Raw genomic sequence first — 13909 nt, forward strand, 5'->3', positions numbered from 1 at the left:
CACAGATGTTAGTGATAACGGCTAATTACAACCAAACTCGCTCCATATTATCTTTCGTCTTGAACCTTTGGAGAAGAGGGGGGAAATAGCCAAAAAACTAACTATACCAATAATGTGACTGCTCTCCTTTATAGTACTTACGGTATTAACGCATTATGGGATTGGTGAGGGCTGCATGTGTGGTTCTTTTTAGAAGTATTGCTCTTACAAACATGGCTCAGCACAAATTCATCGGTGAGACACTTGTGTTTGATGTTTACATTACAAGACATAAAGAGAAGGTTAGATGAGAGTCAGTGCATGCTGGTAATGGTGGTCAACAGACAAGCATGTGTGTTTTGAGTTAGCATGGGAGCTAGTTTGAGTTAGCCCTGCTGAAAAATGACAACACAGCAGTTACAGAGCTGTACAGATGTGTGCAGAGACATGTCAGATGGTTTGATTTTGGTTTAAAGCATTTCACAACTCCTGATGACAGCTTATACATCAGCAACAGGTATTGTGTTTGGCATTGAAGTGAATGCAGATAGAGTCAAGAAAGGTGGTGGTTGTAAAACATTAGAGTGGGAATCAAACCCTCAACTCACTGAGAATGTGAAGCCTTAACCATGTCTGTGCAGGTTTATAGGACTGGGTCATGATTTTGGATCATGCACTTCAAAAAATGCTCGTAGTTTTATATATTTACAAGCAGCTGAGATGACATAATGCAAAACAACACAAGTTAAAATGTGTTGTACTGAGATGAGAAGTTGATCAATTATTATTATATTATTATTTCAAGAGACGATATCCCAGCAGGATCACTGTATCATATCATAACTATATCATAAGACAACATCAGTCAAAATGCACGAACAAAAGTCAATCACAACAGCATGTTTGGTGAAATATGTCAGTATCGATAACTTCAGTCCTCTCCAGATATCGGTGTGAACCTGACCGACCCGATGTTCAGAGGACTCTACAGAGGGAAGCAGAAGCACGACGGTGAGCTACGCATCTACTTTTGGCTATTGGGCTGTCGAGACCAGTTAACCTGAGACTAGTTAACCTGAGATAAATTAACCTGAGACGAGTTAACCTGAGACCTGTTAACCTGAGACTAGTTAACCTGAGACTAGTTAACCTGAAACCAGTTAACCTGAGACTAGTTAACCTGAGACTAGTTAACCTGAGACTAGTTAACCTGAGACTAGTTAACCTGAGATCAGTTGTGATTTTGTGACAGATGACTTCAATGAGATCGTTGACAGAGCTCTCAGAACCGGAGTTGAAAAGGTAAGCCATGTCTCCATTATTACTTTTGGTTTGACTGAAATATCTCTACAGCTGTCGGATGGATTCTCATGACACTCAGTGCAGACGTTCATGGTCCTCAGAGGATGAATCCCACTGACTTCAGTGATCCTCTGACTTGTTCCTCTTGCACCATCATGAGGTCGACGTTTGTGATTTTGAGTGAAATGTTTCAACAACCATCGGACGGACTGCACTGAAAGGCGCTCGTGTTCCCTTCAGCATTAACTAGTAATAACTGTGGTGATCCGAGACTCTTAGGTCTTGTTTTTGAACACCGAAAAGCCATTTAGATTTTTTGTCTCACAAGTAATGTACAACCTGTCGCTTTGTTCCAGTTTATGATCACAGGAGGAAACCTCGAAGACAGCAAGGAGGCTCTTAAACTAGCCGAGACCAGAGGTAATGAAAACCACGACAAAAGACGTGTTGTGGGCTTTTTACGATGGTATCGCAGAGCCTGGTGCACGACCTCAGTGTGAATTCATGAGTCCATTTCTCCAGGAGCGGAATTAACTAAAATCTGCCTGATTCTGTCCTCTGTGCTGCACCTTCACACCCGCTCCCCGTGTGTCGTTGTTACAGATGAGTTCTACTGCACGGTGGGCTGCCATCCCACCCGCTGCAGTGAGTTTGAGCAGAGCGGTGAATCCCAGTACCTCTCAGGGCTGAGGGAGCTGGTGACGGCGCACAGAGGAAAGGTGGTGGCCGTCGGAGAGTGTGGACTAGGTGAGTGCTGGTGACGGTGTTGCATTTGTGCAGTAATCATTTAAAAAAAAGAATTAAAACACAGAGAAGAAAACGGAAATTCTTCACATTTTATCCACCACAAATGTGACACTTGTGGCTCTTAGCTTTTTTTATACAACTACATCAGTGTATATTCTTATATATTATATAAATATGATATAAAATATAAAGAGACTGTAATGTATCTTTTCTCCCCGTTACAGATTTCGACAGGTTGCAATTTTGCCCAAAAGAGACTCAACTCAAGTAAGTTTATTTGTCTCTGTTGTTCATTAAAAGCTTCTTTTAAAACAGGAGTCGCCCCCTGGTGGACATTAGAGAGAATGCAGGTTTAAGACATACAGCATTGGCTTCACCTTTCAGACCTGGAGGTTGTAACAACATGTAACAATCGTTTTCATCACAAACTAATCTATTGATAACTTGCTTGAGAAAACGTTAAATTGTTTGTCACAAAAGTTTGAAGAAGCCGTTAAATACGCACTGTTTCCTCTCTCTGCCCATTCTGGTGTGGAACAGGTACTTTGAGAAGCAGTTTGATCTGGCAGAGGAGACCAAGCTGCCGATGTTCCTCCACTGCAGGAACTCCCACCAGGACTTCATCGGTAGGTTTCTTCACTCAGGACCTGGTCTGGTTCTTATTTGCATACAAAGCATTTGACTGTTTCTTCGTCTCTCTTTGACAGACATCATGAAGAGAAACCGAGACAGATGTGTTGGAGGAGTGGTGAGTGATTTGTTTTACACTTTATGATATTCTTCAAAGTTTACTGTCTGGTAGAAAGTATACAAGACAGTAAGAGACTTTAATGTTTTTCACTAAAAGGGAATCTAACTTCTACTACTTTGCATTTTTACTGATTTTCCAAGATGTTGTTGAAGCTGTCTGACATTTCTTCTTTAAATGAGCTGTTTAAGTCCTCCGTGTCCGTGTTGCATTGCATTGTGGGATCCTGGGAAGTGATGCATTTAATAGACACACGTTCCAATAAAACGTACTGCAGAAGGACGTCAAACATCTTCGCTGTCTGTAGGAAAGATTTGTAAAACGTTGCTTTCACATTTGAAAACAATAGAAACGTAATTCACTGGAATGGTAGTTTGCCTCCAAATGTAATTATTATGGTAAAGAAAGAAGAAATGAATTCACGAAAGTTGGAGACGAAACTATGATCCAGCTGATTACCTGAGAGTTTTCTTATTTCAGGTCCACTCGTTTGACGGGACGGCAGAGGACGCGGCTGCCCTCGTTGACCTGGACCTCTTCATTGGAATAAACGGCTGGTGAGAGGATGAACTGAACCCGGAGACTTGACCCGACATGAACCACATGTGGACTCGGCTCCACATCTGGTCTACAATGTTGGATTCAGTGTATCGTGCTGAATAGAACTTGATTTGCTCACAGTCTAAACACATAATATGAAGGAGAAAAATACTAATTCAATGAAGGGAAGAAGTGTTTAAAAGTATTCTGTATTTAAAGCAACATGACTCATCAAATCTGTCATTTTAGGGTTTTTTTCGCAATTATGTGAACAATACAGCCCTGATATATTATATTATATTATTATTTAACATATACAAATCAGTTCAGCTCTGTGCTTCACAACATCATCATTTTGTTATTATTTATTTATGTTAATACTGAAACTCAAACAGTGTTTATCGTTATTTCTATTGTTCAGTTCCTTGAAAACAGAGGCCAATATTGAAGCCATGAAGTCCATCCCCACTGAGCGGCTCATGATAGAAACGGGTGAGATGCCTTCAGTTTGTTTTAATGAAAAAGGTATTTGATACAAATATTAAAGAAGATATTGACGTTGGGGAGCATACACGAATGCTCATCATTACACAAAACAGCAGATCTGGATTTGACAGTTTGACAGTTATTAATGCGTTAACACCGTCCTGGTCCTTCCCAGATGCTCCGTGGTGTGGCGTGAAGAACACGCATGCAGGCTCCAAATACGTAAAAACTACATTTCCCACAAAGAAGAAGTGGGAGGCGGGGCATTGTCTGAAGGACAGGAACGAGCCCTGTCACATCATGTGAGTAACGTTGAGGTGGATTCTCTGCAGAACTCACTGGATAAATTCACCAGTTTACAGGCGAGCAAACATCGACGTTCTTCAGTCCAAAAGCTGATGCTTAGATTTCACCGTTTCTCTCCTCCAGACAAGTGTTAGAGGTGATGGCTGCAGCGAGGGAGGAGGAGCCGCTGGAGCTCGCCAACGCAATCTACAACAACACCATCAAAGTCTTCTTCAGCTCCAGCTGACGACGAAGCACGTTACACCTTCAGGAGACCGACTGATACGATCTTCATCAGTGTGTGTGTGTGTGTGTGTGTGTGTGTGTGTGTGAATGATAGATAAAATTCTCTCGTTGCCAATTTTGAAAAGTCAAAAAACCTCTGATCTCTCTTCTTCTGAAATAAAATAAATTATGTTGTATGGGTTTTTTCTTTAACGCTTAAACAATTAGTTATTTTCTGTGTTTCGTGTAATTTAAGTTTCTGTTGTAAAAAAATAAATTGCCACTAAATGTAAGCCTTGAACATAAGGTCTGCCTCACTTCTATGTTATTTAAACGAACATATACGCTCTTACATTATTTACACTCAAACTTTTTTCAATCGTAAGGCTATCTATGCACATTTTTAAAGAATGCAAAAAAACATTTAAAAGTCTGCATGAATGTACCAGTTATCATGAATAACCTAACAAAAACCTGAACATTAACAAACTGCATTAACATGCGTATCCGATCAAAATTACCATTTTTCATAAGAATAGTTAAACAACAGAAATTGAAAGTATATAAAATGAAAAGAAAATACATTAAACATAACTAAATAAAGCAGGTTTGATTTAAACTGTTAAAAAAACTGCTTTTATAACATTTATTTGTGTTTTTATATTATTTTAGAGTTTAACTAAATCAAGTATTATTTCAATATCATAGACTAACTAATATTAAGAAAATATGAGCCAGTTTTGTTTTATGTTTTGTTTCTTTATTTTATGTTATTTTAAAGTACTAGACATCCGGATCCACACTCCATACCAGTTGATGGCGGTAATGCACCAATTCATTGTTTGCCAACCGCCAATAAACCTCAAAAAAGAAGAAGAAGAAGAAGAAACTGTCGCGTCACCTGCCACGCCCTCTGACGCTGGACGTCACGTCACCTTACGTCGGAACTAACAGCCGAACAGCAACTTCTGCTGTGTTGTTCCCAAAGCAACAGAAACGGCCATTTAATTAGATATCCAAGTATTTTTTTCAGGATATCAGACTCTGACGGATTAACGTCTAATGGCGACAACAATTCGGAGGAGAGCAACGTGACGTTAAAACGTTAAAAGAGAAGAAGAAGCAACAGGAGGCTCAGACATGGCGGACAGGTCTCCAGCTATCAAATAAAGACGCCAAGCAAAGCGGAAACCGAGGAGGAGAGCCGGCTTTTTGTTGTTGTTGTTTATTCTAATGTTGCCCGAATAGCCGGGGCTTTTCCTCAGGACTGTAAGCCTGCATGGCGTCCACTCCAGTCCGGCTCGGCCCGCAGGCCTTAGCGGTGCTCGATGTGGTCCTGAGAGTTCCGTGTATCTTTATTATCGACGCCATTTTTAACTCTTACTACGACCCGGGTTCGGGATGGACCGGCACGATGGTGAAGGTGTTGGTCAGAGTCATGGGTAAGTTTTGGGTTTTTAAAGTCCAGTACAGGAGCCTGAACAACTCGTCAAACTGACAGCTAGCGTTAGCTTAGCCGTGACGTTAGCAGTCAGCAGAGTGACGCTATGTCACCTGTCACACCTGAATAAAGCCGATTTAACCGCCGCTAATAACATCAATACAAGCCGAGGTTATCTGACACAGTGCTGGCTCTTCTGCCTCTAACATAATTCAGTCTGACATTTACATTTTGATGCTAATAACTCGCCATCTCTCTCTAGCTTAATAACCGCTAAAGTCAGGTATTGTTTTTCAGCTCAGGTGTTGTGATACGTTCTGTATCCCTAGAATCCTAAGTAAGTTTTAGGCCTTTTAGGCAGCCTGACATTCTGCCTGTCAAGATATATCTGTAGCCTATAAAAGCTGATATCTTATGTCAATCATGGTCTGAACTCTGTGTAAGAACACAGTTAATATTTACAAGAGCTAAACTATATTCATCATTCTCGAAAATAGTGAAAAATGCACGATTGACCAAGTTGACTTACTTTAATGCTTTGTTTAGTCTCACTAATAGTGCAGAACTTAAATATAATATCAATGTATTAACATAGACGAGAATGAAAATCTATTTTAAAAACTAGAACCATTAAAAGTTTCAACTTTTTGTTTTTAAAATGACTTGAAAATCAATATAAAAATGACCAGATTATTCAAATTGTTGCAGATTAACTTTATTTCGATGAGCTACTCGAATAATCAACAATCATGTGACCTAATAACCCCATCATCATCATCATCTTATATCCTTCTTATATTAGTGGAGTGTTCATAATCTCAAAGGCCTCGTTTGCATTTTTACAGTCCGATATGCGGTTTCAGTTTTCATAAAAACACATCCTTTGAACTAGCATTGTAATCGTTGCGTCACATGATTCTTGACTAACGCGTCCGTGTTTCTGTGGCATTTGACAGACAAAGCTATTCAGTGTCTTGATCCTAGTCTACGTTAACCACAGCTGCTGTTGTTCTCCCCACACAGAACAATGTGGTGCGGATTCTCTCCGTGGAAGAGAACATTGTAGACAAACAACGACCCGGTTACATAACTCTCCGTTTGTTCAGGTTACCTTTGAACGGCTCCATGAAAGTCCTCTCGGTGTTGGCCAAGAGCTCTGTGTTTTGGAGAGGAGTCAGCAAACAGTCTCATGACTCTTCAGCCCACTTTTTAAATAATGTTTAGTTCCAGCAAGCAAAGCTAGTAATGTTTACCTGAAGTCAAAACTAAAGCAAGACATCGGAAAAGTGCTCAAAGACTTCCACAAACCCTTTAAGTCCATTTAGTCACTCTTTACAAAGCTGGTCCGAGGTTAACGTCGTCACTGACTAGAGCTGCTCTCTGTTAGAGGTTAACGTTGTTCAGGAGACAAAGAGTCCAAATAATACACTAATAAACATGGTGCAGGAGAGATGACGATAACCGTGATATGTAAAAATGAAATGTTGATATCATGTTAAAACAAACTGTGATAATATTTATATATATTCTCTGTTTGCTTTGTTGCTTCGTCAGGATTTTCAGCTGACTGTTTACCTCTGAATCTCGTTTGTGTTGATATTGTTTCATCAGACAAACTTAAGAAGAAGTCAGCGACAGTCCTGTGTTCACTTTCTACAACATCACATTTATTGTTAGGATATTAATAATGATAACAATAACAAATGAGTGTATGAATATGATATGAAGCTGTTTACCTCCATCACCTGATGCTCCATCTGAGAGAGACAGACAGAGACAGACAGAGACAGACAGAGACAGACAGACAGACATCGTGATAGGAGACGGTTCCGTCCCTCTAACGTCCTCCCCGTTGTGTCTCAGGTGTGCTCGTCTCCAGCTTGGTGCTGCTGCTCTCCCAGAAGGCCTTGTTTAAGTTCTACACCCTCTTCTCCGCCGTCATCCTCGGCATGGCGGCGGTGCTCATCAACTACTACGCCACCTCCCACATAGACTTCTACAGCGCCTACTACAAAGCGGCGCTGGGCTTCCGGCTGCTGCCCAGAAACGGGCCGACGCTGTGGCTGGGCGTGGCGGCGGTGCAGCTGGTGTTCGGCGTGGGCTACGTGTTCCTGCTCGACCTCCAGTCGGTGTTCGCCGCGCTGGTGGTCCTGGACATCATGATCCCTCTGTGGGGGCTGATGATCGAGCTGCCCGCCGACGTCCGGCAGATGGTGGCCGTGTTCTCCGGCCTGGCGCTGGCCCTGAACACGGCCGTGTGCCTGGCCGCGAGGCTCAAGTGGTTCTACTACTCGTGCCGGTACGTCTACCTGCTCGTGCGGCACATGTACCGGATCTACGGGCTCCAGCTGCTGCTCGAGGACACGTGGAAGAGGATCCGGTTCCCCGACGTGCTGCGGGTCTTCTGGCTGACCCGGGTCACCGCGCAGGCGCTGATCCTGGTCTACGTGGTGCGTGCGGTGAGGAGGGAGAGTGGAGACGGAGGCACCGACTCACAGGTGAGATCAGAACCGCTGAGTCTGCTTTTAATCAGAGTGTCTGACACTGAATCAGTTCCTCTAAAAGGCCTCGGAGGGTGATTCTCTGACAAAGGTCTTAATTAGTTTTCACCTTCTGTAGATGGTAACCTTCTGAATATATTTATTGGTGTGTGGTTGTGAGCTGCTGTGGGAGATATTACACATCTATAAACTGAAAGTGTGACTGCAGGATTAATCCAATAGAAGTCCTTCTTATATGCAGCTGGAAAGTACTGACAAAAATGTAAAATGAAGTCCCTAAATTCATGTACTTGATGAATACTAATCAGCCTTATCATCGCCACTGGTTTTCCATTATTCTTTGACCTGTTTGATTGTTAAACATTAAATTGCATTCTGTCTGATATAAAAACGGTGTTAAAATGTGTGTAATCGTTGTGTATAAATGTAAAGGGAGCTTTAAGTAATGGTGATCTGTGTTTCAGGGCTTCCTGCTGAGCTGGGACGTGTTCTGGGATCTCACCAGTAACCTCATCATCTCCGGCTGTGACTCCACGCTCACCGTGCTGGGGATGAGCGCCGTCATCTCCTCCGTTGCTCACTACCTGGGCCTCAGCATCCTGGCCTTCATAGGTGTGTGTGTGTGTGTGTGTGGTACAAACTTTCCTTTAATCTATTTCATTTATAAGGATTCTGGAGTTCAGCGTCTTGTTTTGACCCTCTGCAGGTTCGACGGAGGAGGAGGATAAGCGTTTAGGCTTCGTGGCTCCGGTTCTGTTCTTCATCCTGGCTCTGCAGACCGGCCTCAGCAGCCTGGACCCTGAGGAACGCCTGGTACGTGTGTATATATATATATATATGTATGTATGTATATATGTATGTGTTAACCCTGTGAACCCCTGTGCTGGCTGGATTGAAAAGCATGTTTTCTTTAAACAATCGCCAAAACTTCCCCGTTTATCGTCGCTAGAAGCTGTAAAAAAACGTCACTATCATCAGATTTTCATCTTTCCGACAGTTCTTGAACACATCATGTGCAACAAACGCTTCAGTCAGAAATAGCAAACAAAACAAAGCTTATAATTGTGATTTTTAAAATGCCGCCCCAGGTGAACCGTTGACTCTCAACACGTACTGTAAAGATATTGAATCCTGAGTTCCTCAGCACAACTAGGAAGCCATGACAGCACAGCTGTATGACTCATTACTACACAAACTATTCAAGCCTTTATTCTCTTAGACTCTAATCGCCCCTAATCCATGGAGACTTAAGGTCTTATTTTAACTTGTAATTGGCATTAAATGAGTCTTAAACTCTCTTAAGTCTAAGTTGATGAAACTTGGAGGCACCTTGAACCGAACACCTCGTTGATTTACTGACTTATTATGAAGATAATGTGCAGTATTGCTTGCTGTTAAACGCTAGCAGAGGTTGTGTTTTTAACTTCATACATCAGTGACTGAGAGCCTCTCTCGCTTTTATTTTGAAGGTCCGCCTGAGCCGGAACATGTGCCTCCTGCTGACGGCCATCCTGCACTTCGTCCACGGCATGACGGACCCCGTCCTCATGTCGCTGAGCGCCTCCCACGTCTCCTCCGTCCGCCGCCACTTCCCCGTCCTGCTGGTGTCGCTGGCACTCTTCGTGCTCCCCGTGGCGCTCAGCTACGCCCTCTGGCACCACTACGCCCTCAACACCTGGCTGTTCGCCGTCACCGCCTTCTGCGTGGAGCTCTGCCTCAAGGTGAGGACGGAGAACCCGTCGGGGTCTCACCGGTCCGTGAGGCTCTCGTGATAGAAGATGCACCTTCTCCTGCTTCCCTCTGACATGTTATTTCCTGCTTTTAAAGCTGAAAACTGTTTCCAGAATGTCTGTTGAAGGTATAAAGAGCGTGGAGGTGGTAATGGATCATCTGTGGATCACATAAGTGGAGACGGACTTAGGTAGAGAACAAGGTCTTTGATGTTCCCCTTCCTTGTCTCCCTCCAGGTGGTGGTCTCACTGACGGTCTACGGCCTCTTCATGGTGGACGGCTTCTCCAACGTCCTGTGGGAGAAGCTGGACGACTACGTCTACTACGTGCGCTCCACGGGCAACATCATCGAGTTCCTGTTCGGCGTCATCATGTTCGGAAACGGCGCCTACACCATGATGTTCGAGTCGGGCAGCAAGATCCGCGCGTGCATGATGTGCCTGCACGCCTACTTCAACATCTACCTGCAGGCCAAGAACGGCTGGAAGACCTTCATCAACCGCCGCACCGCCGTCAAGAAGATCAACTCGCTGCCGGAGATGCGCGGCGACCAGCTGACGAACATCGAGGACGTGTGCGCCATCTGTTACCAGGAGTTCTCCACGTCGGCGCGCATCACACCCTGCCACCACTACTTCCACGCGCTGTGCCTGAGGAAGTGGCTCTACATCCAGGACACGTGTCCCATGTGCCACCAGAGAGTGTACGTGGAGGACGAGAGCCGGGACCGAGCCGCCTTTTCTAATAACAACGGGGGCTACGCGGCGCCGCAGGACGTCGCCGCCGCCGCCGCCGCGGCAGACCCGGCGGCTCCGGACGGCGAGCTGCCGGGCAACGATGGGGGGGCGGCGGCGGCGGCCGGCGGCGTCCAGGCCGCGGGAGGACCGGGGGGGCTCGACAACGAGCTGCTGGAGGACAACGACAGCATAGAGTACGACGAGGACGAGTGGGGGACTCAACATGGCAGCTCGCCAGTAGAAGAAGACTATATCAACGACGACACAGACTCCACCGAGGACTGACAGCAAGAGATCTATAGAAGAGAAATATACGTATATATCTTTATTATATTTAAGTTAAAAATTCTAATTATAAAAAAAACACAACAGCATCTTAATTTGTTCTTGAAAAATGTCAGGGATGTCATGCTCTTTATTCTTTATTTTCTTTTTGTTTGATTTAGATTTTTACTCTAAAAGGGCTCGAGGAAAGATTAACTGCTGCTCTCAGTGTGTGTGTGTGTGTGTGTGTGTGTGTGTGTGTGTGCGCGCGCGCGTGTGTGTGTGCACGCTGAGGCTGCTTGATGTAGACCAAAAACTCATACTTATTATTTTATAACCATTTTAATAACCTAAATATCAGATCCTGATTCAAATCTTGCAATGTGAACACAGCCGTCTGCACGGTTTATGAGCTGATCACACATCAGTGAGTTAATGCACAGATTCTCTGCAACATATATATATATATATATATATATTCTGCCCAACATAAGTTGAAGCACACTGGAAATGTAGTTTTTGTTCCAGAGAAAAGAAAAGAAGCAACACTTGGGTCACATGACTTGTTTAGATTTTGTCATGTAAGCAGCCTCGGTGTGTGTAAGTGTGTGTGTGCTGACATGTAATGTGCTCACACGATGTCTGGAGATGCAGTTGAAGCTCTCCAGCAGTGTGTCAGTTCATTAACGTCGAAGAACCGGAGCGATTAAATGGACTCGAGCTTCAATCAACGTGCAAAGTCAGGGTTTTTTTTTTTTTGGGGGAGTTTTAAGAAAGTTTAGAGCGTGAAAACTGCTGTTATTACTTCCTCCGGCTGTTATGTTTTGCCAAAAATGATTGGTTGGCAGTGTGTGTGGCTCAAAGCATCGGCTCCGCTCACTTTCTCTTGATATGTGTTCTCTCAAATCCTGACTTGATTTGATCTCCGCTCGGGTTTCCTGCACGCATGCGCAACGTTTTTTTTGTCGCTAACCAACATAACCGCGACGGACTTGTTAAAGCAGAGATTTGGTGAACGTGTCCGGACGGAGAGTGAAGCCGTTTTCTATCCGCTCTGCACCGACCAGAGAACCTGAGAGGTGTGTCTGACTTTTACAAAGTGTAATCACTGAAATACCTCTCGTCACGACTTACTACTGGTCTCTTGTGTGACCTCGCTTACATTTGTGTACGTTATTGTACATCTAATAAAACAAACACCATGAGGATGAGATGTTCTTTCAATAATGCAAATTTCTGTATTTCCTCTTCACGGCAATCAGTATTTAGTTTGGTGAATAGCAGCGCTGGTGTTGGGGTGAGATGATTATTTCTCTAAATGTCACAATAATCCAGTATGAGAAGGTGCCACTTGTTTTATCGATGAAATACTTTGCATTTCTTTCAAAAGGAAGGAAAGAAAACGTACCATAATTATTTTTGTGTGTGTTATTAGTCGCGTTGTAAGAGCTGATTTTGGCTCATATCACTCAGTAAATGCACCTTTTAATGTTTTCTAATCACTGGTCCACACAGGAGTCCAGCAGGCTCACGCTGTGCTTCTAGTCTCAGGGTTCCTGTCTGCAAAGGCCGAAAACAAGTGTCACCAAGTCCGGTTCCTTGTATGTGTAACGTACTTGGGCAATAAAAGGTTCTGAAATCTTAAGGAGCGGCAGAAAGCAGCCTGGAAGTCACAGAAAACGCTGTCATTGCTCACAATGTGTGATATTTATTGTTCTGTGTGGAGCGAAACACTGATCCTTAAACTACTGGAACAAAAGAAAAGCCCCAGAAATCATCCAGGAGCCATGTTTTCACATAGTTCCTATTTTATTTTATCGAGACGATACAGATCACAGAGGTCTTCATTGTGACTTTGTATTAAACCGCTTTGAAGCACAACTCCTCCCGAGTATTACACTGTTTAGACTTCCACAGCCTGAACGTCTTAAAGGGTTTGACTACAAACTCCTGTTCATTACTGTTGTAATCGCTGGTCGCAGAAAAATAAGCTGCAAGGAATCCGTGAAGTTCTTGTTGACAACGAGAGAGAGAGATGGAGAGAGACGGAGAGAGAGGCGGGAGGTCTGATGTGTGATTAGAAAGCTGTGCTTTTTGACATGTTTCTCAGCTGTGAAGGACTCTTGATTATTGGTTTGATTGATTGTTCTGGAAGCTTTTTGAAAAAGGTAAAAGCTGTTCATTTTTGCCTTTTGTTTTAAAAAGAGATTTATGTAAATAAAATCATCTTTGATATTGCGTTTGGACCTGCGTCTCCGATATATCACTAACATCAACTTTATAGGGACTCAAAATAATCCACACACCTTGTGAACAGTTTATTGTGGTTTTAATGAAACTGTCCAAAACACATAATAGGAAAAAAACATTTTTTTTATTTTGGGGTGAACTGTCCCTTTAATTTACTTTGTCAAGTACATATTTGGCACACATAAAATACAATGAGGCTGCTGAACGGCAGTGAATATCATGCAGTTGACTCATCTGCCCTGTAGGTGGCGCTATTTCACCATTTATGCATTTAAAGTCACAGTTTGCAGGTGATTCATTGAGTAGTTTACCTGATAGAGTACACTTAACAGTAAAATACTATATATAATTATATCATATTAATTTGTATTTATATTTATTATATATTATTTATATATAATTATATTATATTAATGTATATATATATATATTAATATATTTATTTTTATATGTATTATATATTATTTATATGTATTTATATATATATTTATATTATATTAATTTGTATTATTTATATTTGTTATATATTATTTATATGTATGTATTTATATTTATATATATATTTATATTAATTTATATCTATTATATATTATTTATATGTATTTATTTATTTATAATTATTTATAAATATATTTATATTCTATTAATTTTTATATTTATTATATATTATATA

General features: G+C 42.4%; 2 protein-coding genes across 2 annotated transcripts; both read left to right on the forward strand.

Annotated features, from left to right (window-relative positions):
• Nucleotides 1–153: 153 nt before the first annotated feature.
• Nucleotides 154–4507, forward strand: tatdn1 (TatD DNase domain containing 1). Its single transcript, XM_079176460.1, has 12 exons — nt 154–234; nt 925–990; nt 1232–1281; nt 1638–1701; nt 1885–2028; nt 2253–2295; nt 2569–2654; nt 2736–2776; nt 3257–3333; nt 3738–3808; nt 3978–4104; nt 4232–4507. The coding sequence occupies exons 1-12, from the start codon at nt 156–158 to the stop codon at nt 4332–4334; spliced, it is 951 nt and encodes a 316-aa protein (XP_079032586.1). The 5' UTR covers nt 154–155; the 3' UTR covers nt 4335–4507.
• Nucleotides 4508–5270: 763 nt separating this feature from the next.
• Nucleotides 5271–13207, forward strand: rnf139 (ring finger protein 139). Its single transcript, XM_079176388.1, has 6 exons — nt 5271–5754; nt 7617–8251; nt 8719–8866; nt 8961–9067; nt 9724–9975; nt 10222–13207. The coding sequence occupies exons 1-6, from the start codon at nt 5592–5594 to the stop codon at nt 11005–11007; spliced, it is 2091 nt and encodes a 696-aa protein (XP_079032514.1). The 5' UTR covers nt 5271–5591; the 3' UTR covers nt 11008–13207.
• The last annotated feature ends 702 nt before the right edge of the window (nt 13208–13909 follow it).

Source organism: Pholis gunnellus, assembly GCF_910591455.1.
Source record: "Pholis gunnellus genome assembly, chromosome: 16".
In the NCBI taxonomy this organism is placed as follows: domain Eukaryota; kingdom Metazoa; phylum Chordata; class Actinopteri; order Perciformes; family Pholidae; genus Pholis; species Pholis gunnellus.

Bases quoted from the DNA above. Each gene is read 5' to 3' on its own strand.
- tatdn1 (XM_079176460.1), top strand. From the start codon at position 156: ATGGGATTGGTGAGGGCTGCATGTGTGGTTCTTTTTAGAAGTATTGCT. The intron at 2,655-2,735 runs GTAGGTTTCTTC...TCTCTTTGACAG, and splicing joins CTCCCACCAGGACTTCATCG to ACATCATGAAGAGAAACCGA. The intron at 3,334-3,737 runs GTGAGAGGATGA...TCTATTGTTCAG, and splicing joins TTCATTGGAATAAACGGCTG to TTCCTTGAAAACAGAGGCCA.
- rnf139 (XM_079176388.1), top strand. From the start codon at position 5,592: ATGGCGTCCACTCCAGTCCGGCTCGGCCCGCAGGCCTTAGCGGTGCTC. The intron at 9,068-9,723 runs GTACGTGTGTAT...TTTATTTTGAAG, and splicing joins TGGACCCTGAGGAACGCCTG to GTCCGCCTGAGCCGGAACAT. The intron at 9,976-10,221 runs GTGAGGACGGAG...GTCTCCCTCCAG, and splicing joins GCGTGGAGCTCTGCCTCAAG to GTGGTGGTCTCACTGACGGT.